Source organism: Coloeus monedula (genome assembly GCF_965178545.1).
Source record: "Coloeus monedula genome assembly, chromosome: 2".
Taxonomy (NCBI): Eukaryota; Metazoa; Chordata; class Aves; order Passeriformes; family Corvidae; genus Coloeus; species Coloeus monedula.
In genome coordinates this window covers 117,002,424-117,027,257 of record NC_138782.1, presented here as the reverse complement: position 1 = coordinate 117,027,257, position 24,834 = coordinate 117,002,424, and the positions used below count along the sequence as shown (strand labels likewise).

Here is a 24,834-nt window from a genome sequence, read left to right as displayed (position 1 = left end):
GCGCCCGCCCCACCGAACGATGCACCGGGCGCTGTGATTGGCTGCGGGGTGGGGCTGGCGCGGCCCCGCCCTTTCTGGTTAAGCGGCGGCCGGGTTGGGGGCGGCGGGAGCGCGCGGCGGCACCCATGGAGCTGCTGCGGAAATGGCTGGGCCACCCCGAGGACATCTACAACCTGCTGCGCTTCAAGATGGGCGGCTACCGCGCCGTCATGCCACGGATGGACACGGTGAGCGGCGAGGGATGCGCGGGCGGCGGGATGCGCTTCGCTGTCACTCGTGCGAGGTGCCGCCGGTGGGGAGACTGTCGTGTCCGGGTGTGGATACGGCGTTGCCATGGGTGACCGTCCCGTGTCCAGCGTGTATAGGACCAGCCCGGCTTTGTGCCCCTTGTGTGTGGCCTCGGTGCTTCCCGGCGTTGTACCGGCTCCGGGCATCCTCTTGCATTGCTCGTAGCCTGCGTGCATCCCACCGGCTCTGCGCGTCCTGTGCATCGCTGCATCCCACGGGCTTTAGGTGCCCCGTGCTCGGTGCTGGTACCCTGCGAGCATGTCGCCGGCTCCGAGCATCCCTTGCACTTCTCGGTGCCGGTACCCTGCGCGCATCCCCCGGGGCTCCGCACATCACACGGCCCCGGCGCTGTCCCTACACGGCCCCGTCTCCGGCCACGGCGCGGCCGCGGAGCCGAGACGGGGCGGGTTAAGGGGCGGGCTAAGGGGCGGGTTTCGGGCTGGGGGCGGAGTGGCCGCAGCCCCCCGCCGCCGCCGCGCCCCCATGGCGGCCGGCTCCCGGGCCGTGTCCGTGCTGCGGCGGACACTGACCCTGTCCCCGCCGCGGAACCCCCCGCGGGCAGCGGGCCGGCGGCGGGGCCAGCAGCAGCAGCAGCAGCATTGCGGAGCCCCCGCGGCGCCCCCGGCCCCGCCGCCCGCCGCCCCCCGCCTCCAACCCGCGCCCTGCGCCCCGCTCTGCCCGCAGGACTCGCTGGGATGCGGCCTCCGAACCTGCTACCGGTACCTCAACCAGACCAGCCGCAGCTTCGCCGCTGTCATCCAGGCTCTGGACGGAGAGCTGCGGTGAGCGGGGGGACCCTTTGGAACTGGGTGTCCCTGGGAGGTGGCAGATGGGACGCCACGCCAACACTGGGGGTCCTCGGGAGGGCGTGGGTGCAGCTTCCCCCCGACACAGGGAATCCCCCGGAGGTGGTGGTGGTAATTCTCCTCCCTGGGAGTTGGTGGGTATAATGCCACTCCAGCACTGGGGAGCAATGGGTGCAGTGGCCCCCCAGTATCAGGTCTCCCTAGGAGTTGGTGGGTGTGATGCCCCCAATAGCAGAGCTGGCAGGAGGTGGCCCATGCAGGGCCCCCAAACACCATTTTTCTCTAGGGGAGCTGCTGGGACATGCACCCTCTCCTATCAGGAGCTGGCTGGGCTCACTCAGCTCAGCCCCACCCCGTGCAGCAGGACGTGGGATTTTTCACGTCCCAGCTGGCTGTACCACATCCCCTCTCTGCACCACATCCCCCCCTCTAAACTGGGTGTCTGGGCTGAGCCTCCTGGCCAGCAGACTGTTAAACACAGTGCCTGGCTCTGTGCCCTGTGTGACACCCTGGGAATGTGTCCTGGCAGTGCCAAGGCTGGAGCTGGACAAAAGGCTGGAGGGAGGAGGTGAGGAAAAACCTGGGGCTGACTGAGGGTCTGGGCCTTGCCTGGGACGTTGTTTTGGAAGCAGCTGCCTCAAAACCTGCACAGCTGTTGCCGGGAGTTCGTTGCACACTCATTTTTTGCTGTGCCAATTTTGCTGCCCCATGCAGGAAAGCTTCAGGTGGGAATAGTAACAGAAGAAGTAAAGCTCAGCTGGCCCGTGGGCCTCGTGCCATGTGATTACTCTCCATATAATTCCTTATATTGGTTTGGTAATTGCTGATTTCAGTTTGTAAATCTCCAGTGAATCCCAAGATGGGTTGATGATCAAATTTAGTGGTTCTGGAAGTTGTTCCGGACGCAGTTGCAGGCACCACCCCAAAAACACTGGCTGATTGGTGGGGTTTCTGAGCCCTGGTTTGGCATTTTGGATGGTGCCCCATAGCTGTGTCCTGTGTTTATGAAACGCTGTTTGCAGCCTGGTTGACAGGAAAGGCAGAGAAATTCAGTGGTTTGGCTGGAATTGCGTGGAAAAGTACAGCTGGGGCCAAGAATTAAGCTTTTAATTTTCCGTGCTTTTTCTGTGCAGGAATTAAGAAAAAAAAAATTAAGAAAACACTGTGAAATCTGGTAGCAATGTGCCTGCCCTGTGCTTGCCTCAAGCTTCCTGCAGTTTTCTCTGTCTGTCTTTTTTTGTCCTTTAATCCTTGCCGTGCAGCCTGCTGGGATCAGCATCACCCTTCAGGGCACAGAAACTTCTGCCTGGCATCCTAAAAATGCTCTTGCCGGATCTTTGCAACCCACGGTTGGGCAGGGATGGTGGTTGGATTACAGCTGGCTCAGTAGTGGATAGGGAGAAACTAATTTTCAAAGCTCTGCTGGAGAATTTAGGGACAAACAAAGGAAATACAAAACAGAAAGGATATAGAAATAGGTGGAGCAGCAGCCTTATGGAAGGAATTAATTTTGGTGGATCAGAACAGTGCTTGCATTGATGTTGACCCCATCATGGAGTTCAGCTGAGCCCCTATGGTTACAGACAGGCATCCCAGAAGGGCTGCTGGAAAATGGGGAACTTCTGGAGGAGTGCTTGGAGCAGTGCTTCCCTGGCCAGATGGGGTGCTGGTAGTTGAGATAAAATGTCTGGTTCCTCCTTTCTTGCTTTTTTTGGCCCCTTAGACCACCTGTTTTGCTGGCCAGAGCCCTATCCAGCTTGTTGCTCCATGATTAGGGTGTTTTCTTGGCAGGTGAGAGGCTCAAAACTGCAGTTTCATCCACGGCTCAGCCAACAGCATCATAACTGCTGCTGGTGGAAAAAAGTTATGATCTAAGCTCATAGCTCCTCTCCTAGTGATGGAGAGGAGAAGAGGGATGCTCCTGCCTTTCTCTGCTGCCAGTTCCATGGTCCTGCCTGTCCTTGGGACCCTTCAGGATCCACTCCTGAAGGTTCAGCAGAGGCTGCAGGTGCTCACAAGAAAGGAGACCTCCTTACCTGGGCAGGATGGGGCAGGAGCTTGAGCTCTGGAAGATCCACACTTGTTCTTGGGAAGTGGGTGCTTGCATTTGTGCCCTGTGCAGACTGACCTTGAGTGTTTCCAGGGATGGGACATCTACCACCTCTCTGGACAATCTGTGCCAGTGCCTCCCCACCCTCACAGCAAAAAATTCCTTCATTTAATTTGCCAAAATTGCCACGGATCTAAAGTCAGTATGTGGTGGAAGTTAGGGAGGCAAGTGAGGTCTGGATGCAGAATTGGGGTTAAGTAAGTGCTTTAACTGTGTTGGGCTCTGGAATTACTGCTGGTTCTTCCCTGGGCATGGTGCCCCTGTGAGAGGTGCCTCTGGGATGGCATTTCAGGTTCTGCCCTGCCTTTCTTGGTGGCTCCTGGAAGTGGGTTGGAGCCTTGGGCACTTGTATCCTGTTGGATGAACGTTTGCAGCCCAGCTGGAATGGAAAAATGGAAAAACTCAGTCATGCAAAGGAACAGGAGCATGAGAGAGCTGCCTGCTCATGTGGTTTGACAGAGGTGTTAAATACCCTTCTAATCGAGGAAAAAGAGCCAAATTTAACAGTATTGGCTCTGAGAGCAAGTCAGTTTTCCCTGGATGCTTAATCACTGCTTGCACGTGTTCATTCCAGGAGGACAGCACTGTCACCTGGTAATTAGCATTTAGCAGACTACTTTCCATTTGTTAAGCAATTAATAAATGCCTTGTCTCCTTGATGTATATCCCTGTACTAATGGAGGTCTGGGGATTATTTTATATAAATCCTGGAGTTGCAAACAGCATTTCTTGCCATCTGGATTTGTTTGTTTTGGTTTTGGGGTTTTTTTTTGCTTCAGCTGCAGAAATGTCAAAGCAGAGATGGGGAAGGCAGGGAATGGGGAAGGAAGCAGGGATAGGGAAGGCGGGGGTGGTGGGAGCAGGAGGGGAGGTGGCTCTGCAGCAGCTTCCTGCCGGGGTTCTGGGACCCATGGACTGCCTCCAGTGTCCTGTTCATGGAGATAGAAAATACAGGGTGGTTTTGGCTCTTCCTGCCAGTCCTAATGTTCCTGTTGCACAGCGTGACCCCTTTGTTCCCCCCCAACAGGATAAAAGGTGTGCAGAGAGGGGAAAGTGATGGGAAAACCACACCTGGTTTTGTCCCTCTTCTCTACCTTACATTTGCTTTTCCCAATAAGCCGACCTCAGGCTCTGTCCTCTGGGTCCAGCTGAGCGCTGGCCTTACTTGCAGGGTTAGGTCTTCCCTGCTCAGGTTGGTCACAGGCCTAGACCTTTCCCTGATACACATCTTAGAAAGCCCAAAGTCATGCTGTAATTCTCCTCATGAGGGAAAATCCTGCATTTCCTAACCTGGCTGGTATCTTCCAAAGGCACCAAGGAGCTGGCAGTGCCGGTGTGTGTCATGTTGAGCTCCAAGTGTCTCTATTAAAGGTTCTCTGGTTAATCCCAGCTGTTTGTCCTCCCTCACAGGCACTCCCAAGTAAGGATTACTGTTTTTTCTCTCCTCCCAGACATGCAGTCTGTATATTCTACCTGGTTCTCCGTGCCCTGGACACTGTAGAGGATGACATGAGCATCCCCTTGGATGTCAAGGTCCCGATGCTGCACGAGTTCCATTCCTATCTCTACCAGCCAGACTGGAAGTACATGGAGAGCAAGGAGAAGGACCGGCAGGTGCTGGAAGACTTCCCAACGGTAAGGCAGCCTCCTCCTTGCTCCTCGTGGCACCTTTGGGTGCCTGGTTGTTTCCACGTGGTGCCTGCAGAGCTTGTTCGGTCCCACAGCTCTTCCCAAGGGCTCCATCACCTCCCTGTGGGGCTGGGTGCCGAGCTGGGGTGAGAAACCCAAACACTCTGCAGCTCTGTGAGCCAGAGGGGATCTGGCTGTGGAAAAGTGCCAGCTCTGATCCAGCTTTTTGCCTCCTCTGCTGGAAGAGTGGATGACCATTGTCTTGTGGAGAGAGATTGTTGGTTGTTGCCCAACACTGTGCATTGCCTGTGTCCCTAGTGGGAGGTGTCCCTGCCCACGGCAGTGGGTGGAATGAGATGAGCTTTAAGGTCCCTTCCCACCCAAACCATTCGATAATTCCATGGTATAAGACAAAAAGCACCCTCACTGTTATTGGTAACAATATTGCATTGATTTTTTTATTATTGAGTTGATTCTCTAGGGTTTTTTTCTTTGTTCTGTTTAAGAAAAAATATAATAGTTCTAGTGAGGAGCATCTCATTTTCTGAGGAAGCTTTGTTCAAGTTTTTACCATTTTTAATTTACCCTATTCAGGCTTTCCCTAGCAGTGGGAATGGGGTTATAGTTTGGAGAACTGAGGTGTGTTGTGAGTTTTGTTGCTCAGCCCTGGGATGATCATGGCTGTGTCCTGTCTGGAGGGTGGAGTGTTGTAGGGGATGTCTGTGTTGGGATTCTGGATGTGTAGGGATACAGTAGCGATGTCAGTGGCTTGGCTTTAGAGGAGCTTTTGAGAAGGTGTTTGTGGCATTTTGCTGTTCTCTCTTGGTGTATATGTTATTTATTTGAGGCAATCTGTGCTCAGGTGTGATTTTAATTATCACAGAATTGTAGAACCATGGAATAGTTGGGTTGGAAGGGACCTTAAAGCTCATCCAGTTCCATCCCCTGCCAGGGGCAGGGACACCTTGCACTAGACCAGGTTGCTCTAAGCTGTGTCCAACCTGGCCTTGAGATTTTTGGGGGGCATTCACAACTTCTCTTGGCATCCTCTGCCAGTGCCTCACCCAGCTCAGATTGAAAACCTTCTAATAATATTTGCTAGAGGTGCATTTGCAAGCTGTGCTTCTCTCTGCCGGGGACTGAAGCCACAGAGACAGAAGCAGAGTGGATACTTTCATTTTACTGACAAACCCTTATTGCACACAAACCCTGGGCTGGCTGCAGTCACCCACTGATGGAGGAAACAGCTTAGCACAATAAAACGTGATGCTCCACAGGTTTGGGAAAGTGAGGATGCATTTTTAATATTTTTTTTTTTAGTGTGAGAGCGATGGAGACACTGCAGGTGTCCCTGCCCCATGGCGGGGAGGTTGAAATTAGAAGTTCCTCAAGGTCCCTTCCAACCCAACCCATTCTGTGATTCCATGATCACGTTACTGGACATGCAGCAGAAGGATTTCACACTTCCCTCACTGCTTGATGCCTTGCCAGTTGTGCAAAATGTACCCTGTGAAGCCAGAGCTGGAGAGGGCTCGGGAGAACAGAACACCAGAAACCTCCCGTGGGTCTTTCCCCGTGGCTGGTGCGATGGAATGCTCTCAAGTTACAGAGGAAAACAACTCTGTGTACCAAGTGCAGTCAGTTTTGTCCTGCAGCTCCCAGATGACACCAGTCCAAGGCCACAGAGCCTTCCCAAAGACTTTGCTGTCTCTGATCTCCTGCCAGAGACCGTCCCGTTTAGACTGGGAATGGGCTGAGCCTGAGCTCCAAGGACCTTGGAACAGCTCAGGTTGGGGGAGTTGTCCCAGATCTCCAGCCAGGGCAATATTAGAGCCTGGTAAATAGTATTTCTCTGATTTCTTGATAAATGTTGAGCTCTGTTGTTTTGTTTTTTTTCCTGAACATTCTGTTTTTACCATGCTCCAGATCTCCATGGAGTTCAGGAACCTGTCCAAGGTCTACCAGGATGTGATTTCAGATATTTGCCACAAGATGGGCGTTGGGATGGCAGAGTTCTTGGAGAAGAAGGTGGATTCTCAGCATGAGTGGGATAAGGTGAGTCAGCCCAGACAGAGGAATGGACTGAGCATGAGTAGGATCATGGAGTTAAGGTTGGAAAAGCCCTCTAAGATCATCCAGTCCAACCATTCCCCCAGCACTGCCAAGGCCACCACAGAACCATGTCCCCAAGTGCCACATCCACAAGTTTTTTGAACACTTCCAGGTAGGGTCCACCTTGTCACTATGGAAGGAGGAGACAGAGCATCCCTGTTGGGAAAAGCTGTTTATTTTCATGGGAAGGCTGAGACATCAGAGGGCCATGAGAACCTGCATACGATGAACTGTCAGTTGCTTTTTGTAAAACTCCCTGTGGCAAACAGGCAGCTCTTTGTAACTGCTCCTCTTACCTTGTTTTTTCCCCACCCTTTCCCAACTTGGCACCTCCTTGGCAGTATTGTCACTACGTTGCTGGGCTGGTGGGGATTGGCCTTTCCCGTCTCTTCTCTGCGTCAGAGCTGGAAGATTCCATCGTGGGGCAGGACACGCATCTGGCAAACTCCATGGGCCTCTTCCTACAGAAAACCAACATCATCCGTGACTATCTGGAGGACCAGATGGAGGGAAGGGAGTTCTGGCCCAGAGAGGTGAGGGAAAACCTCATCAAATCTCTACTTTTAGCTGTGTATCTTGGTTCTTCTGATGACAGATGGCTGACATCTGTCTACAGCTCTCTGGGTACAGATGTGGGGACAAGGTGATGTCACCCCATACTGCCAAGAACTACTTAGGCAGCTTTTTGTCCTCTCTGCTAGGTTTTCTCTAGGAATGGGGGAGGATAAGACTGGCTGAGATCCCAGGAGGGTACTTGTTCTGCTCCCAAAAGCAGGATCAGCTCTGCCTGTGCCTGACATGATGTCCAAGATTTTTTCTCCCCCTTTTCCATGTGGCTCAGCTGCCTCTCAGGGCATTTCCTGATGTGTGACTCACCTTTTTCTTGCCCTACCTAGGAAAGATATGGAGATGAGTTGCACCCTCCTCCTTTACAAGCTCTTTGTGTACACCAAGGCCACTGTCACATCTCCACAGCCTGCCCTTCCTGCTTTTCCTTATCCCAGTGATGCTCCAAGGCTGTTGTGTGGGGATTTTTGGTGCTTCTTGTTGCTCTCCCAGATGTGGTGTCTCTCTGATGACATCGATGCACCCTCCAGCTCCTGAGCCCTTATCTTGGTGTTCAGGTTTGGAGCAGATACGCCAAGAAGCTCTCGGACCTTGCCAAGCCAGAGAACATCGACGTGGCCGTGCAGTGCCTCAATGAACTCATCACCAACGCCCTCCACCACGTCCCTGATGTCCTCACCTACCTGTCCCGCCTCAGAAACCAAAGTGTCTTCAACTTCTGCGCTATCCCCCAGGTGAGTTGAGCTTCCAAGTGGTCCCTCACCCTCTGCAGCCCAGCTGGTGAGGAGTTGGAGTTGGAGGAGGTTCTGTATCGTTGTTTTTTTTTCTTTATTTCTTGGTTCCTGCCATTTCTGCTGTTGTTGAGATTGTGGATCCAGTCCATGGATGTCACTGTGGACAAGGTGATCCCTCGGCAAGTTCCTTGCAGTACACTAAAGGCTCTTCCTGTCTCTCCTCAGGTGATGGCCATTGCCACGCTGGCTGCCTGCTACAACAACCAGCAGGTGTTCAGGGGGGTGGTGAAGATCCGCAAGGGACAGGCTGTCACCCTCATGATGGATGCCACCAACATAAAAGCTGTTAAAGCCATCATGTACCAGTACGTGGAAGAGGTAGGCTCAGCAGTTGGCTTTGAGTCATTTCTGGCTGTTCCTGTCCCCGTTCTTGGGGTGGAATTTGGAATACATGGGAATCTGTTCATTTCTTCCTTGGCTCAGTGGTGGTGGGGAGTGGTGACCCTGATGTAGTTTTGGCCTGGACCAGACTGTGCTTGATGTGTTCCCTTGAACGTACCCTTGGTCTGTGCCTGGACCAGCAGTAGTGTGTCCAGCAGGCACAGGGCAGTGCCTGTCCCCCTGATCCAACCCTGTGGTCAGTTCTGGGCCATTCACAAAAAGAAAGACATTGAGGGGCTGGAGCGTGTCCAGAGAAGGGAACAGAGCTGGGGAAGGGGCTGGAGCAGTAGGAGAGGCTGAGGGAGCTGGGAAAGGGGCTCAGCCTGGAGAAAAGGAGGCTCAGGGGTGACCTTATGATTCCTGACTTCAAAGTCCTGTGGAGGTTAAAAGTTCACGTGGAGAACCAACCAGTGGGTGATTTAATGGGAAAAAACCACCCCACTCCCCAAACTCCCCAACTCCATTGAGGGCTGTTAAATAAAAAGACTTTGCTTCTGCAGCAGGGAAACCCCAAACCATGGGTTATTAGAGCTGCCCTTGTGAACTGGCCAATCCCATGGCAAGGGACAGTGACACTGCAGGGCTTTAGCCCAGGAGAGGGTCTCTGCTTGTGCCCACCGTGCTCAGACTCCTGCAGACAAGTATCTCAAAGGCCATGGGAAGAAAACCCCAAATAGCACAGAATGAGGTGATGATGTGGCTGTTTCCAGGCAGGAATGTCCCCACTGGTTTGAGGTGGGCTATACAGTGAGTGAGGGTTGCAGGGTGAGAACCACTGGTCCCAGTAACGCCACCAGGGGTTGGGAGATCGTGTCCCATCACGGGGTGCCCTCAAGAGGCAGCTTGGCTCAGTGCACTTCCCAAGGGAGATAGGCCTGGACGCATCCAGGTGTCCCTTGCTTCATGGCATTCCACCACCGAGGTCACTGTTGAGGGTGACAAGCAGCCCGTAAAACTTCAACCTGGTCCCATTTGCCTCCTAAACTCCCTATGGGAGCCATAACTCCTCTTCCCTTCTCCCCTAGATCTACCAGAAGATTCCAAGCACGGACCCCTCGTCCAACAAGACACAGCAGGTCATCGCCTCCATCCGCGCCGCGAGCCTGCCCGGCAGCCCCGTGGCCTCCCGCCACCACTACTCCCCCATCTACCTGTCCTGTGCCATGCTCCTGGCGGCCCTGAGCTGGCAGTACCTCAGCACCCTCTCCAAGGCCACTGAGGAGTACGTGCAGGCAGGGGACAACTGAAGGGCAGCAGCCAGGTGGGGGCACAAGTGGTGGCAGATGGGCAGCGGGGGCAGGAGGCTCCTCGTCCCCTGCTGTGGGGGTGGCCCAGCACCTGGCAGTGGGATGGTGACAAGGATGGGACACTGGGAAGCTGCAGCCCCGGGGTGACAGTGTGGCACTGCTGGACTCCATCCTCACTGCCTTTGCTTGACTGCTTGGATGGCTGAAAATGCTGATTGGAGTCTCAGTGTTTGGGGTTGAGTATTTCTTTTTCCCCTTTTTTTCCTGTTCACCTGAATATTTTTGGTTTGGGTTTGGTTTGGTTTTTTTTTCCCATTAGGATGGTTTGAAATCGAAACTCCAGTTGGTTCTTTTCTTCCATGAGATTTGAGGCATCTTTCCAGCTCAGAGCTGAGCAAAACCCTGAGGGTTGTGCCTGCCCTTCTTAGGCAGCCTCTTCTCCCTCACCTCTGGTGCCTGCTCTGTGCTGGAAGGATGCTGCTTCAGCCGGGAGAGGAACATGCTTCCTCATCCATGGAGAAACCTCTGGCTGCCTTCTGGCCCTTGGTGACTGACATCCTGCAGCCTGGAAACAAGCAGAGGCCGTAGTCACATTTCTGTTGTGCTGAAGGATGCTGAAATGAGCCCTTTTAATGTTAAATATATGGGAGGCGAGGTGCTCTGTCCACCTGAATGTGGCCCCAGCTGGAAGGCAGCTGTGCAGCTCCCTGCCCTGGGACAGATGGCCCCTGCAGTGACACAGCTCTGGTTTCGGCAGTGGGGAGGTGGTTAAGATGAGGAGGGAGCTGCCAGCACAGCCCTGAGCTCGTAACCCCAGGCCTGACTCCACTGTAGGCGCTGGGCTCTGCACAAACTCAGCCCCAGGGGATGCGTGGTTGTGGCAGAGCAAGGCAGGGGAGCGAGAGTTTGCACCTTGCTTGTCCCTCATGGGATGCTTTTTTGGGGGGGCAGGAGTGATCCCTGCCCTGAGCTGGGAAGGCTGGAGCCACCAAGGGAGTGACCAGGGCGGGTTTCCCTGGCCCACTTGGCTCTGGTGTTGGGTCAGACTGACGTGTGAGCTGGGAGAGGCTCCCAGTGCTGTCTTCAAACACACCAGGCCGGACTTAGAAGAGGAAACAGCACTCTGAAGGCAAGTCCTGTTCTCCTGGGGTGGATTGTTGTTTTCAAGGTCCCTACCCACCCCCCTCAAATGCTGCGTGAAGGGAGTGAGAGCCCATGGCCTGGTCCAGGACAGAGCTACCAGGGGCAGGGTGATGGCCTTTGTGAGGCCAAGCCCCTGTGGCCAGGCTGTTCCTCAGAAGGAGAACCCTTACTCCACAGTTCCTGGTGTAGTTAGTTTTAAGCTGTTGTTCTACAGAAACTCGCAGTAGCTCTCTTTGTGCAGCTTCCCGTCTTGTTGAAATTAAAAGTTTTCTTTGGGAAAAGAAAAAAAAAGTGTTGGATCATCTTTTTTTGGGTTTTTTTTTTCAGCTGTCATTTCTTTTATACCAGTGATTCCCCCACAAGTTACAAGCCCTCAGCTCATGAAATTCCAGTGCTCCCTTGGTGCCAGCTCTGGGTATCAAAGTACAGCCCCGTGTGCCAGACCTGGAGGAAGAATTTTAACCAGGGGGACAGCTGAGGGTCCATAAATTCACCCTGAAAGGAGTGGTGGCACAGCCCTGGGCTGCAGGCTTGTGCTCCAGGGCCCTGGTGCATCCTCAGGGCTTCTGGAAGCCCTGGCTGCTCTCTGATCTGGGTGGAAGCACCTTCCCCCCCACCAGCACACACACCAAGGGGTGGCTGTCACCAGCAGGGCCACAGGACAGGGCTGGCACTGACACCTGCACAAGGGAAGGGATTCTGCCCCTCTGCCCTGCTCAGGTGAGACTCCACCTGCAGAGCTGCTCCAGCCCTGGGGCCAACAGCAGAAGGACGTGGAGCTGCTGGAGCAAATCCAGAGGAGGCCTCGGAGATGCTCCAAGGGCTGGAGCTCCTCTGCTCTGGAGCCAGGCTGGGAGAGCTGGGGGTGTTCACCTGGGGAAGAGAAGGATCCAGGGAGAGCTCAGAGCCCCTTCCAGGGCCTAAAGGGGCTCCAGGAGAGCTGGAGAGAGACTGGGAACAAGCCATGGATGGGATATTGGGAAGGAATTTTTGGCTGTGAGGGTGGGGAGGCACAGGATGCCCAGAGAAGCTGTGGCTGCCCCTGGATCCCTGGAAGTGTCCAAGGCCAGGTTGGATGGGGCTTGGATCAACCTGGGCTAGTGGAAGGTGTCCCTGCCCATGGCAGGGGGTGGAACTGGATGAGCTTTAAGGTCCCTTCCAACCCAAACCACTCTCTGAAGACACAAGGGTCTCACCTGGCTTCCACACCAGACACCCACCTGAGGTGGTGGAAGTCAGGCAGAAGCAACCACGGGCCAGGAGCCGAGACACTGGAGAAATCATTTATTGGCACAGGTGTTCCAGCCAAATACAGCACAGCTCTGCCTCACTGGTGTCTGAGCAAGCAGAGATAAGGGGCTATTTTACAGTGCATGGAGAGCCTGCTTCACACATTTCAGACCCGTAGCCTCAGCTCAGTAATAGATTTTGTGCTTTAAAATTAAAAACAGAAAAGCTCTTCGCTATATTAGTGTTGGCAAATCGCATGATTCCTCCTGTACACAACCTGTTACACCTCCCCCAGTAACAAAAATAAGGTTTTTTACCTTCCTTAATGCCTGTGGTTCAAGAAAAAAAAGCTTTAATTGTGTCCATGTTAGTGAGACACCTCCAAGCATCTGCTTGAGCTGCCTGCAGCAGACTTGGGAACCATCCCTCATCTCAGCATTCAGCACCTGCAGCCCCAAAGCACCCCAAATTTGGGTGCTGCACCCTTGCCCAGGCATGACCTGCACACATCAAGCTGCTCAGCCACGGAGGAGAAGGGCTTTGCTTTTCCCAGCTCCCTCGCAGCTGCTTGCAGGATATTTGATCACAGGCTCATGGAGCTCCAGCCAGGCCCTTCCCCAGCATCAACAACCCCAGAGTACAGCAGATAAAAAAGCCAGTGAACAGTTGAGGAAGAAGTGGTTTGAAAAGCCAGAAGGATGGAGCAGAGCAGGTGATGCACGAGGGACTTGGGGCAGGCAGCCCTGGCCAGAGCCACCCCCACATCAAGTTCAGCAGTATTTTGTCGTTGATAGGTCTAAATTTAGCCAATTCAAGGCACGCACTCACAGGAAATTCTTCCCTGCTTGTTTCAGGTGGTAACAGTCAGATCAACCCATCTGGGGGTGCACAGTCCCCCCTAGCCATGGCTTTCCAGCAGCATCCACCTCTGCTGCCCCACCAAGTCCCTAATCCCAGCACAAAGCTACTGTTTCCTGCCCTCCCAGTAGCAAACTGGGCTGGAAGGGGTCCAGGCTAACCAAATTCCAAGAGGCCAGTGAGCTCTCCAGCAGTCCTCTGAGCAGGGAATGCCCCCAATGTCCTGCTGTGACCCACCAGGAGCAGGAGGTTACCAGAGAGCAGTTCCACCTCCAGCTCCACCATACCATTTAAAAAACAAACCCAAAAATTAAAAACAAAACAAAAAAAACCCCAGCCAACAAAAATGGAAAAAAAAAAAAAGATAAAAAGCTTTAATAAAGTAACCTGAACTAGAGTCTCTTTTAGAAGGGGGGGTCTCTGCACCCAACCCGCTATCAGTTAAAAGCGTCAGGGACTCAGGATTATTTGTGGTTTGATCAGAGTTACATCCTCTTCCAGTACTGCTCCGTCCTGGGGATGCCAGCCACAACCTCGGACTCGATGCCACAGTGGTCCTCTCCTCGCAGGATTTTGAAGAAGCCTGGGAGAACACCAAGAGCAAAAAAAAAAAAAAAAAAAAGTCACCCTCTCCACCCATCCATCATCTCACCATGGGAAGGGGGTGGGGATTCCCGGCGGCTCTCACCGTTCTCCCCCCAGTCGGTGTTCCAGGAGTTGGCCACCAGCCAGTACGGAGTGTCGTTCTCCACGCCCCAGCCCAGGATGCGGATGGCGTGGCCTCCCACCTGCTCCCCAGACACGTGCTGGTAGACCCCTGCAAGGGAAAAACACCCCAAAATGTGCACGCTGCAGAGCGCTCACAGCCCGGGGCACAGCCGGTATCACAACGCCCAGAGAGGCTGAGGAGGGGCTTTTGGTTGAATGCGAAACTGAAACTTAGTGCAGAGTCTGGAGGAAGGAGTTCTGCATTGGGGGATGGTGATAGGACAAGAGGGAAAGGTTTTAAACTAAAAGATGGGAGATTTAGGTTGGGTGTTAGGAGGAAATTCTTCCCTGTGAGGGTGGGGAGGCCCTGGCACCGGGTGCCCAGAGAAGCTGTGGCTGCCCCTGGATCCCTGGCAGTGTCCAAGGCCAGGCTGGGCAGGGCTTGGGGCAACCTGGGCTAGTGGAAGGTGTCCCTGCCCATGTTCCTCATCTCAAATGAAATGATTTTTAAATCATTATCTTCCCAGCCAAACCATTCCATGACTGTGACTGACACTCAGCACCAGCTGAGCACGCACCAGAGACATTCCCCAAGGGACTCAAAGGCAGATCAGAACAAGAGATTTGAGGTCCTAAAATCTGAGCTGTTGCTGTCATCTGCACTTCGGGGTGGTTCCCATTAGGGCTCCCTCCCTGAGCCAGTCCCAAGCACCTTTCCCCCTTGCTATAAACCCATGGATGCAGGAGATGGCATTTGCCCACGTCCTTGCCACACCAGATACTCGAGTGTGAGCTTGAGATCTCCTCCCACACTGGAGAAGACAGACCAGGGCCACAAAAACAGGGACCCTATGGATGAAGCAGGGAACAGGGCTCCCCCCACAGCCCCAGTGCCGCTGCTCACCTGATTTGTACATCAGGAAATCCTCATAGACAATGAAGGCTCCTTCCACTGGGCCGTTCTTGTAGATCTCAGCCATGATTTCCTTCTCACTGCGAGGGACGCCGTAGGATGTGATGCCTTAAAGGAAAAGAATTCCCACCATTAGGATGGCGTTGTCAGGCCACACAGGATGGCTCGACCAAGCCTGCTCAGTGTGACCCTCCAAGAGGCCTCTTGCATCTAAATTCAGGTTAAACTCAAACCCAGCTGCTCCAGAGGCTCCTGACACAGCCAGGCAGGAAAAGTGGGCTCCAGCCACCACTCTTCCACAGGGAATTACTTAATCTGAGTCCTATTCTGTACCCACAGACCTATTCCAGACAGCTTTAGTGGGAAGGGACATTTTCTCCTTGTACATCCTCCTTTTTAAAATGACCCAAAAGGCTCAAGGAGAAGACAAGGAAACAGCCAGATTATCCTAAATGTACCAGGCTGGCTGCTGCCAAGGAGACTTGGAGTTGGCTTTGACACCAGATGGGGCTCAGCACCACACTCTTCAAGCCAGCCACGTGCACCATGAGGACTCAAACCAGTTCCACCAGTTCCCCCTTTCCCACCTGAGTCTCAGCAAACACAAACCGTGCATCTGCCCCTGCTCAGGTTTGCTCCAGGACCACCAGACTGGAGCCTCCAGGGACAGGGCCCAGGAAATAACCACCAGGGATGGGTCTGGTCCTGCCAAGCCCGCCCTGATGCCACAAAGAGCAGCTCCCTTACCATAGTGCTTGTCCTCCTTGTACGAGGGGGAGTACCCAGGCTCGCAGTGCCGGCTGCATCTCGGGGTGCTCCCTCCCTCCCCGGTGCAGGGGGGCCGGCTGCCATTGACGTGGTGCTCGCAGGGTGGGATGGAGTAGGGCCGACAGCCTGTCCAGGACAGAGGTGACATCAACTGGCTGTCCCCAAAGATCCCAACAGCCACACTGGAGAAGGCACCAGAAGCCCCAAGAAAGGGCGTTTCTGCCCCAGGAACCCCACAAATCAGTGGGGTGCAGGAGAAGGTCTTCCCCTGCCAGATGGGCAGTCCCTCCATCAGCAACGGGTTTCCCTCCAGACCTGCTTCCCACCACCTCGCTCTCCAAAAGGTGATGGAAAAGGTGGAAACATGAACCAACTGATGGTCATGCCAGGAGGAGGCAGAGGGTTCCAGTCTGGAAGTTATTTTTTGAAGGGGAAACTTGTCAGGAAGACTCCCCACCTCATCCAAAGTGTATTGAACTGATTCAAAACCAGCAACAACACAAAATTCACAGCCTGATTCATTCCTGCTATGGAAACAGGAACCCTGAGAGGTTGTTAAGGGTTCCTGGCTCCCTTCCCAAATGGGCCTCCTGCCTCTGGGTGCTGCTCAGGGACCCTTGTCCCAAAGGAGTGACCAGAAGGAGCCATGGGGGCAGGAGCAGCCAGCTGGGGCTGCAGAGGTGCTCGAGTTGAAGGAGGGAACAGCCACAAGGATGCAGACCAGGAGCGAAGCATCCCAGAAAACATGAACCTTAAGCAAGCAGAGATGCTCCTCTGCTTTCCCACAGGTATCTGCCAGGACTTACCCACGTGGGAGTCGTAGAGACCCCCGGACACGAGGCCCCTCTCTGTCCAGTACCTCCACGCGCCGGAGGGGTAACCACCATTGCACCTGGGGGGAGAGGCACGAGCTCCAGCCCCAGCCATCCCATTCTGGGAGAGGCAGGGGAATGGAGCCAGCCTGGGATGGTTCAAGGGAAGCTTCGGGCACATAAAACCTTTTTTCAGCCCGTTCCTGCCTTCCCTGGGATTTGCCTTGAGACACCAAGGCGTCAGGAAGAGAACCAAGAACACCCATGGCTCCACATCCCAAAGTGCCTCCTTACCAGGTCCCTGATCAGCTTCTGCTGCCTGCAGCAACAGGACTTGGAGACTCAACTCCCCACCCTGTGCTCAACAATTGGAAAAGCCATAGTGCCTGAAAACCAAGGATCTGGGACTATGAAAGATCTTTCCCTTAGCTTTGGCAGCTGCCAGGTCTGTGTGGGACAGCATCAGTATGTGCTTGCAGCCATCACCATCCACGATGCTGAGGGCAGGATGTGTCCCAGAGGGACTGTCAGTCCCTGGAATCACCCTTCTGTTCCCACCTAACTCCCTCATCCACCCCACAAACCTCTGGAGGAGCTTCCTGCTCGTTAGGGAGGTAATGAAGGTAGGGCTGAAGCAATCAGCACCTCCAGGGTCTGTCCCTGCTCCTCCCAACCACCTTCCCAGTGCACAAGGACCAGGAGCAGCTCACCCCATGCCACACTCAAAGCCACAGCACGACAGCAGGTCCTCAGCTGAGACCTCCACGCTGACCTTGGCGTTGGTGTGGACACAGATCCGGTCTGAAATCGCTTCCACGGCGCCAAAAGCCTGAGGGCAACCCCAAAACACCCATTAGAGATGGTCAGGGGAGAGAAATCAGGAAACCTCCTGGAAATGAGTGCAGCAGGCATGGCCTGGCTGGGAGAAGCCACCCAGGAGCTCAGAGACTGGAGCATCCCACAGCGTCCCCCCACAAAGGGCAGCAAAGATGCTCTGAGGGCTGGAGCCCCTCTGCTCTGGAGCCAGGCTGGGAGAGCTGGGGGTGTTCACCTGGAGAAGAGAAGGATCCAGGGAGACCTCAGAGCCCCTTCCAGTGCCTAAAGGGGCTCCAGGAGAGCTGGAGAGGGACTTGGGACAAAGGATGGAGCAACAGGACACAGGGAATGGCTTCCCACTGCCAGAGGGCAGGAATAGATGGGATATTGGGAAGGAATTCTCCCCTGCGAGGGTGGTGAGGCCCTGGCCCAGGGTGCCCAGAGAAGCTGTGGCTGCCCCTGGATCCCTGGAAGTGTCCAAGGCCAGGCTGGGCAGGGCTTGGAGCAACCTGGGAAAGTGGAAGGTGTCCCTGCCCATGGCAGGGGGCTCACCAGCAATTTCAAAAGCATGGGTTTTGCCCAGCAAATTTTATCAACACAACATGAAACCACCCCTATCCTTACCCAGCAGGAGCCACAGGAGCCCTGGTCTCTTATCTCGCTGATGGTGGGGCAGTTGGGCCACTGTGTCCGCGAGTCGAAGTTATCAGGCAGCTCCACGTCTGCAGCAAAATCCACCCTGTGAGGAGAGGGAAACGCTGTCACAGGAGCAGCAGCGACCCACGACTGGGTGCACTGCACTCTCCAACCTCCTCTGAAGGTGACCTGGAGGACGAGGGCTGTTGTTTGCTTATGAAAGGAGCATAAATACTTGTGATGTCCTCAGAGGAGGTCAGCAGCTCCTCTGGCGGGTTCACTTTCAAGGGTAACAAATTGCACAACTTGCTCAAGTATCTGGCAGAACACAGGATGGATTTTCCCCCTCACGTGTGCTCCGTGCTTAATTCCATGAACAAGGTCCACCAAGCTCCACCAATGTCCACCCTGCTGCCCACAGCCTGCCAGGAGAGCCCCTCACCCACTCCCGGTGCTCACGGAAGATCCACACAAGCTTTTACTGCAGTGCCACCTTCTCCTCCCTGCACTCACCTCTCAGGGAGCTTGGGCCCACCCAGGAAGGTGCCACAGAGCTTCTTCACGTAGCTCATGTCAGCATTGTGGAAGTTGTGCCCTGCCTGGGAAGAGACACACAGAATTGGGACACGACTCTCCAGAGCCGCCAAGAGCATGGCTGGGACCACAGCCTGGTGCTCCAGAGCTCCCTGAATCCCAACCAGAGTCTGGGATTGCTGCACAGCCCAGAGGCCAAAAGCCAACCACCTACAGACACGGAACACAGGCCAGGATCAGCTCCTCAGGACCAGTAAGGTCCAGCTCGAGGCTTTGGGCACAGTAAATGGGCCAAGGAGGGACAGGTCACCAATAACTGGACGCTCGCTGCTTGTTTCCAGTCTCCTGCAGAGTTTTCTCCTCTTACATTGCTCCTACTCCACAAATCCATCCTGCTCTGCTCCAAGGAGGAGCTCCACAGTCCCCTGTCACTGCAGGAACCCCTGAGAACATCACCTCACTGGAAAAGTCAGCTGGGAACAAGGCTGGATTGATGTCACCACCGTGGTGACACTCCCAAAGCTCGGCCACTAAATCCCACATGGAGACTGTCAGCAGTGCATCCAAAAAAACATCCCCATATCATCAGGCCAGTACTCACCTTCCAGGTGGTGTTGAGCTTGTTTATGTGGTTGACCAGGTCATCGGAGAGAGGAGGGAAGTAGGGAACGCTGCGAGCGTTGGCGAAGGCCACCAGGACACACAGCAGGGACACGGACGGCCACATCTTGGCTACGGAATGGGACACTCCACCTGCAGCCAGATTGGAGCATTGTTGGAAACATCCCCAAACTGGGCTCAGCTGCAGCAACACGTGGGAGGATAAAATGTGTGGCTGCACCAGGTGTCCCTCTAGATCCCCAGTTCCCCCAAAGGTCAGGAGAGACACAGGAACAGAGTAACAACCCCCCTCCTGCAGCTCAGGAGAAATCAGATAAAGGCAGCCTTGTTTGTTGACCACTACAGGATTAGCAGCAGCAGGAAAATACCTTTTGAAGCAGATCCAAGGGATTTGGAGGGTATTAAAACCTGTGTTTACTTCCACAAAAATGAAGAATAAGGACCAGGAGAAGGAGTAAGTGGCATCCCACCTCCACAGCAAACTTCAGGCACGAGACTTGATAGGCCCTGGCCCTGCTCTTCCCTTTAAAGATATTACTCCAAATTACATTTTTTGACTTTACAGCCTCATTTTGCCCAGCCTGCTGCCCTGGGGACCCAGATTGGGGTCACAGTCCCAGGTGTGACCCCCTGCCCATGCACGGGGGGGTCAGCATGCACCAGAGCTGTCTGTGGCTGCTGTCCCCTGCTCCCCTGCCACTGGGGCTTTTCTCCAGAGAGGTGCAGGGCATGAGGAAAGCCCAAGTTTGGGGATCAGAGGTGCAGAGGAAATCCAGGAGCGGGAAAGAATGGCCCAGAGCCTCCCATGCAGGAGCACAAGCACCACCCAGCCCACAGACATTCCAGGGCTCCCTGGTTTCCCTGCTCTCCTTTAACCTAATTCACACTGAATTGCCCAACTCCAAATTAACCCCCAGCGCCAGCAGCCACTTGTACCTCGTCCCCACGCCTGACTCAGACACATCACGAGGCCACGAGCTCCTTTATCTCTGCAAACACACCAGGGCACCCTTCTCCTCCTCCAAACCCTCCCAGCTCCCTCCCACCAGCCCCACATTCACCCCGGACTTCGGATCCTCCACGGCAGAGATATCCAGGCTTTAATTCCTGCTCATCTCATCAAGCTCAACGTGTAATCACCTTTGCAAGCCCGGGCTTAAACCGGACACGCAGCTCCTGCCAGCAGCTCGGCAGCCCCACAGCAGCAGAGCTGGATGAGCAGGGGATGGGGATGGGAGACACACACACACCTCGCTGCCGGCTGCTTCCACCCACTCCCAGCCAAGTTTAGCCTTTCCAGAGTAGAAAACCCAGCAGGAGTGTCCTACTTTCTGGCAGCAGCGAGCCCAGGCGGCTGCAGCTCACTGTATAAAAGGGTTTTTTTTCTCCTTTCCCACTCCTCCTTCCCACCATTTATTTGTTCCCCCTTCTCTGCGCTTTCAGCAGGATGCTCAACCCAAAGAGTTTCAGCAGCACATGGGTCCTCCCACTCTTAAATCTCACCTCTCTGAAGGGGTTTTATGCGTGTTTGCAGGGGTTTCATGAATATTTTCTTTGCTTAGAGGTTCCTGCAGGCAAGGGACTCGCTGGCAGTGCTTCCTTGCTTACACAGCAGGAAGGAGGTTACACCCAGGAAAATAAATATACATTTCTAATGCAACTGTGCTTTTTTGCCTACGATAGGCCACAGGAAGCCTGCAGGTAACCAGCCCGAGCTGAAGCACCTTTTTAATGGAAAATCTTAAATAAAATACGCACCTACACAAATATCAACCCGCAAAATCCTCTGCACTTCCTGCAGTCAGCTCGGTGTTTCCCATAGCACAGGCAGGAGGCGTTTTTGAGGCCTGAAGTCACATGATTACACTTTGTTTTTTCCAGCAGGATGTTTGTTAATCTGCTGACAGGCTGAAAACCACCCTGCCAGGCATCGATGCGCTGCTCTGCTCGCACCCAGCTTCTGAGGGACAGACACGGGACATCTCCCGGCCTCGGGTTACCAGACCACACACTCCAGGCAACCCGAAACCGAACTGAAAATCGATCCCAGAAGTTTCCCCTCCAACAGGCAGAGTTTCAGCTCTGCTGCTTTGCATCTGCACCACGGACATGGCCCAGGGCCAGCAAACCCAGCAAAGCAAATAGCTGGGAGCCAGATGGATCTTTAGGCAAAAAAAAAAAAAAAACCCCTCTTGCCAAGTCTCCTGTGGGCATGGAGCCTCCCTATGGGTCATGAAAGAGCTGGGGGTGTCCAGCCTGGGGAAGAGAAGGCTCCAGGGAGATCTCAGAGCCCCTTCCAGTGCCTAAAGGGGCTCCAGGAGAGCTGGAGAGGGACTTGGGACAAGGCATGGAGGGACAGGACAAGGGGAATGGCTTCCCACTGCCAGAGGGCAGGGATGGATGGGATATTGGGAAGGAATTGTTCCCTCTGACAGCGGTGAGGGACAAGAACAGGTTGCCCCAAGAGATGGGGGATGTCCCATCCCAAAAAACATTCAGTGTCAAGTTGGAGGGGGCTCTGAGCAACCTGATATACAGCTAAAATATACGAAGGTGTCCCTGCCTGTGGCAGAGGGGTTGGAATTAAATGCCCTTTAAACATCCCTTCCAACCCAAACCTTTCTATTATTCTACAAGGTCTCCTATGGCTGTGAAGTTTGGGGTGGTGGGCAGCTGACACTCTCAGCTGGCACCAGGTATCCCAAGATCTGTCTGGAAAAGGAAGGGGAAATCCTCAATCCCGTGGGATATTTTCCTCCCTAACCCCCCCTTCTCCCTGGCTTTATCCTGTGTACAGCAGGTCTATAAATAGGACACACCGGCACGGGACTGGCAGGACAGATTCCCACCAGCCACGGGTCACGTGCAGCCCAACCACAACAACCCCCAAGACCCTACAGCGAGAAAAAGCTGCTGATTTCCTCCCTCACCCCCCTGTCCCAGCTGATCCGAGCAGCAAGAGCTTCCCCTGGCAGCGTTATCACACTGCTGCTTCCCCCAGCACCGCTATCTCCTCCTCACACCCCTCCTCCTCCTAAAACCTCACAGCCGTTTAAACCCCAGAGCAGCAGGCCCAAAACCAAAATTGCATCACAGCTGCTGCACCCCACCATCTGTGGCCCTTGGTGCACAGCAAACAGGTCAGAGGAGTTTCTCCAGGAGCCCCAGCAGATCACTTCCCTTTGCACCCCCAACGTCTCCAGAGGTGCCTCAGTTTCAGGATAACACTGGCTAAGGCTGATCCACAGCTCTCATCCCACCACAGCCCATCAGCCTGGAAACAGAAACAAGGCTTCCCAGGACAGGGCAGCTTCACCCTGCAGAACTGCCCAGGTGGTGGCAGGAGGATGTCTGGGGCTTGCAAAGAGCCCCTCAGGTTGCTCCACCTTCCCCTGGACTGACACCAGAGAGTACTTTGGGATCCAAAGCATCTGCTGATGCCATTTCTTGAAGGATGAGCAGGAAATAAACACCCACCAGCACACCTGACCCTGGGTGGGACAGGACACTCACGATTCAGCCAGCTGAGTGCAGCCCCTCTCGAGGAGGGGGCAGCGAGGCCCAAGGCTCTGCAGGAGCTGCTCAGAGCAGCTGCAGCCTGCGAGGGAGGAGAGCACCCGAAGGGCTGTGGCTGTGCTGGTGCTGCAGCATCCACCCACAGCCCTCTGTGCTGTCGCAGAGGAGGAGGGAAGGAGGAGACACCACCCAAGTGCCGTCTCCATCCCTCCTGACCGCATCTGGGAGCCAGGAGCAGCTCCCTGCCTGTTTTCTCATGGACACAGCTCCTGATAGTTGAACCCTGTCATTCCAGACATCAGCAGGATCCCACACTGCCCTCCCAGCAGCCAAGGCAGTGCCCACAGCAGCAAATCCCTTCACCTCTGCACCAAAATCAAAGCCCACAAGTCCCATTTAACTTTATTTAAGGAAAACAACAACTACAACAACCCAACCCCCAAACCGGCTATTCGGAGCCCAGCTCACATGACTCAGCCGAGGCAGGTCAGACCACAGGTAAGTCACAGCCCTGAAGCATCTCCCAGCTCCTGCACTGTCTGGGCCAACCCCCTGCAGGCACAGACAGAGGCATCCACACCTTCTCCAGGGTTCTGAGGAAGGTAAAAGCTGTCCCACCCTCCCTTCTACAACATCCCCCACTCCTCCAGAGCCAGGGGTGCTCAGCACAGCCCAAGCCATGTGTCCTGCTCAGCACCAGCCGTTCGCCCGGGCCGAGCTTTGTCCTTTGTTCTCTTTGCCAGGGCTTGTGACTCCGAGCCAAAACAAAGCAAAGCCATAAAGGTTCAGCTGTGGATCCCGATCCAGCTCACCCTGCTGTGTCACCAGGTGAGCTCGGCGGCACCAAACCCGTGGTCTGGTGACTTCATCAGAGCTCTCGCTGCATTACCAAAGCTTGAATTACTTTTTCTTCAAGTGAAAAAAACATGAGGCGCTCCTCCCCACACTTACTCCCTTCTAGCAAAGCCAGATCACTGGCACAGGTAAGATAACAGACTCCTAGAAAGGTTTGGGTTGGAAGGGATCCTAAAGATCATCTAATTTCAACCCTACTAGACCTGGTTGCTCTGTCTCTGACAAAATAAGTCCCTCCTGAGACAAGCTACAGCACTCACCTCTGCAGTTTCCATGCACACAAAGCACGAGATTACTCCCCAGTGAAGCTGCACTGATTTTTTTTTTCCTCTTTTTCTTACAGACCAATCCATTAACCGGAATCTTGCACAAGCCCCCAGACACCCCGTGCTACGGAAATCCCTTCCCTTCATCTGCAACCCAGAGGGAAATGCCAGAAGGAAGCGCTCTTTGCTGCACCACGCCCGCAGAGCATCCCTGAGAGTGGGATACAGGGGTGAGAGATTCATTCCAGGCCAGAGGGATGCACGGCAGCTCCTCCAGCGCCATTCCCAAGCCATGGTCCTGGTCCAAACCAGGCTGGGCTGTGCATCACGGGACGTTCCCAGGGTGCCAAACCGACCTCGGCGTCAGCTGACGAGCAGGGCTGCGGCGTTTTTCCTGTCTCTATCATAAAAACAAGGTTTCCTCTCTCCTCCCGCGACCCTTCCTGAAGGTTTGACGAGTTTTGAGGGTTCATTTTCCCTGCAACAACCCGCACCGCTGCGCCGCAGCGCATCCCCCTCCCTCACGCCGCATTTCGCACCCCGCACTAGCCACGGACAAAATTCCCCCAAAAACGCCACCGCAAAAAGCGGGAGACGCTGCTGCTGTTGTCCCCGCGGGTGTTCCGGAGCCGTGGAAGGGGGAGCCCCATTCCCCCCGCCCCACAGCATCCCCTCCCTTACCGGTCCCCGCCGCCGCCGCGCCCGCACCCGCGCCCGCTGCGCTTCTTATGCGCGTCCCCGACACTCACCGGGACTCACCGGGACTCACCGGGACTCACGGCCCCGCGAGCGCTCGGTAGCCACGGCCGGGGCAGCTCCCGGAGGCTGAGTCATTCCGGGCCGGCCCGCCCCCGGCGTGACAGCATCCTGCCGGCTGCCCGCCCCCGGAGCCCGCCTCCCTCCCTCCTTCCATCCCTGCTCCCGGCTCCATCCCTGCTCCTGACTGCTTCCCTCCTTCTCCCATCCCTGCTCCCGGCTCCATCCCTGCTCCTGACTGCTTCACGCCTTCTTCCGTCCCTGCTCCTGGCTCCATCCATGCTCCCGGCTCATTCCCTCCTCCTGCCTGCTTCCCTCCTTCCGCCTGCTTCCCTCCTTCCTCCTGTCTGCTTCCCTGCTCCTGCCTCCATTCCTCCTTCTGCCTCCCTGCTCCTGCCTCCATCCTTCCTCCTGCCGACACCCATCCCACCTACTTTTCATACCCCTAAGCTGCCTGCATCCTTCCTC

The 24,834-nt window shown here is 54.9% G+C and overlaps 2 protein-coding genes across 6 annotated transcripts; one reads left to right on the top strand and one right to left on the bottom strand.

Annotated features, from left to right (window-relative positions):
• The first annotated feature begins 94 nt into the window (after nt 1–94).
• Nucleotides 95–11,318, top strand: FDFT1 (farnesyl-diphosphate farnesyltransferase 1). Of its 2 annotated transcripts, XM_082302652.1 has the most exons (8): nt 95–227; nt 973–1,070; nt 4,656–4,839; nt 6,760–6,888; nt 7,287–7,478; nt 8,070–8,246; nt 8,472–8,624; nt 9,713–11,318. In XM_082302652.1, the coding sequence occupies exons 1-8, from the start codon at nt 126–128 to the stop codon at nt 9,932–9,934; spliced, it is 1,257 nt and encodes a 418-aa protein (XP_082158778.1). In that variant the 5' UTR covers nt 95–125; the 3' UTR covers nt 9,935–11,318. The 2 variants fall into 2 exon arrangements, with proteins under 2 accessions (XP_082158778.1, XP_082158777.1); XM_082302651.1 differs by lacking the exon at nt 95–227 and having other exon boundaries at nt 765–1,070.
• A 1,028-nt stretch (nt 11,319–12,346) lies between these two features.
• Nucleotides 12,347–24,485, bottom strand: CTSB (cathepsin B). 4 transcript variants are annotated; one of them, XM_082302991.1, is made up of 10 exons: nt 24,360–24,485; nt 18,954–19,105; nt 18,332–18,417; nt 17,807–17,921; nt 17,077–17,195; nt 16,361–16,446; nt 15,534–15,680; nt 14,778–14,894; nt 13,854–13,982; nt 12,347–13,748 (listed from the first exon to the last, which is right to left on the bottom strand). In XM_082302991.1, the coding sequence occupies exons 2-10, from the start codon at nt 19,077–19,079 to the stop codon at nt 13,651–13,653; spliced, it is 1,023 nt and encodes a 340-aa protein (XP_082159117.1). In that variant the 5' UTR covers nt 19,080–19,105; nt 24,360–24,485; the 3' UTR covers nt 12,347–13,650. The 4 variants fall into 4 exon arrangements, with proteins under 4 accessions (XP_082159117.1, XP_082159118.1, XP_082159120.1 ...); XM_082302992.1 differs by having other exon boundaries at nt 24,370–24,457; XM_082302994.1 differs by having other exon boundaries at nt 24,380–24,454.
• Between the last annotated feature and the right edge of the window lie 349 nt (nt 24,486–24,834).

Excerpts from the sequence above, each read along its gene's own strand:
- CTSB (XM_082302991.1), bottom strand. The coding sequence starts at position 19,079 with ATGTGGCCGTCCGTGTCCCTGCTGTGTGTCCTGGTGGCCTTCGCCAAC. Across the intron at positions 17,196-17,806 it reads GCTCCTGTGGCTCCTGCTGG|GCTTTTGGCGCCGTGGAAGC; the intron begins GTAAGGATAGGG and ends GGTTGCCCTCAG. Across the intron at positions 16,447-17,076 it reads GGCTTTGAGTGTGGCATGGG|GTGCAATGGTGGTTACCCCT; the intron begins GTGAGCTGCTCC and ends CTCTCCCCCCAG.
- FDFT1 (XM_082302651.1), top strand. The coding sequence starts at position 772 with ATGGCGGCCGGCTCCCGGGCCGTGTCCGTGCTGCGGCGGACACTGACC. Across the intron at positions 4,840-6,759 it reads TGCTGGAAGACTTCCCAACG|ATCTCCATGGAGTTCAGGAA; the intron begins GTAAGGCAGCCT and ends ACCATGCTCCAG. Across the intron at positions 8,625-9,712 it reads TGTACCAGTACGTGGAAGAG|ATCTACCAGAAGATTCCAAG; the intron begins GTAGGCTCAGCA and ends CTTCTCCCCTAG.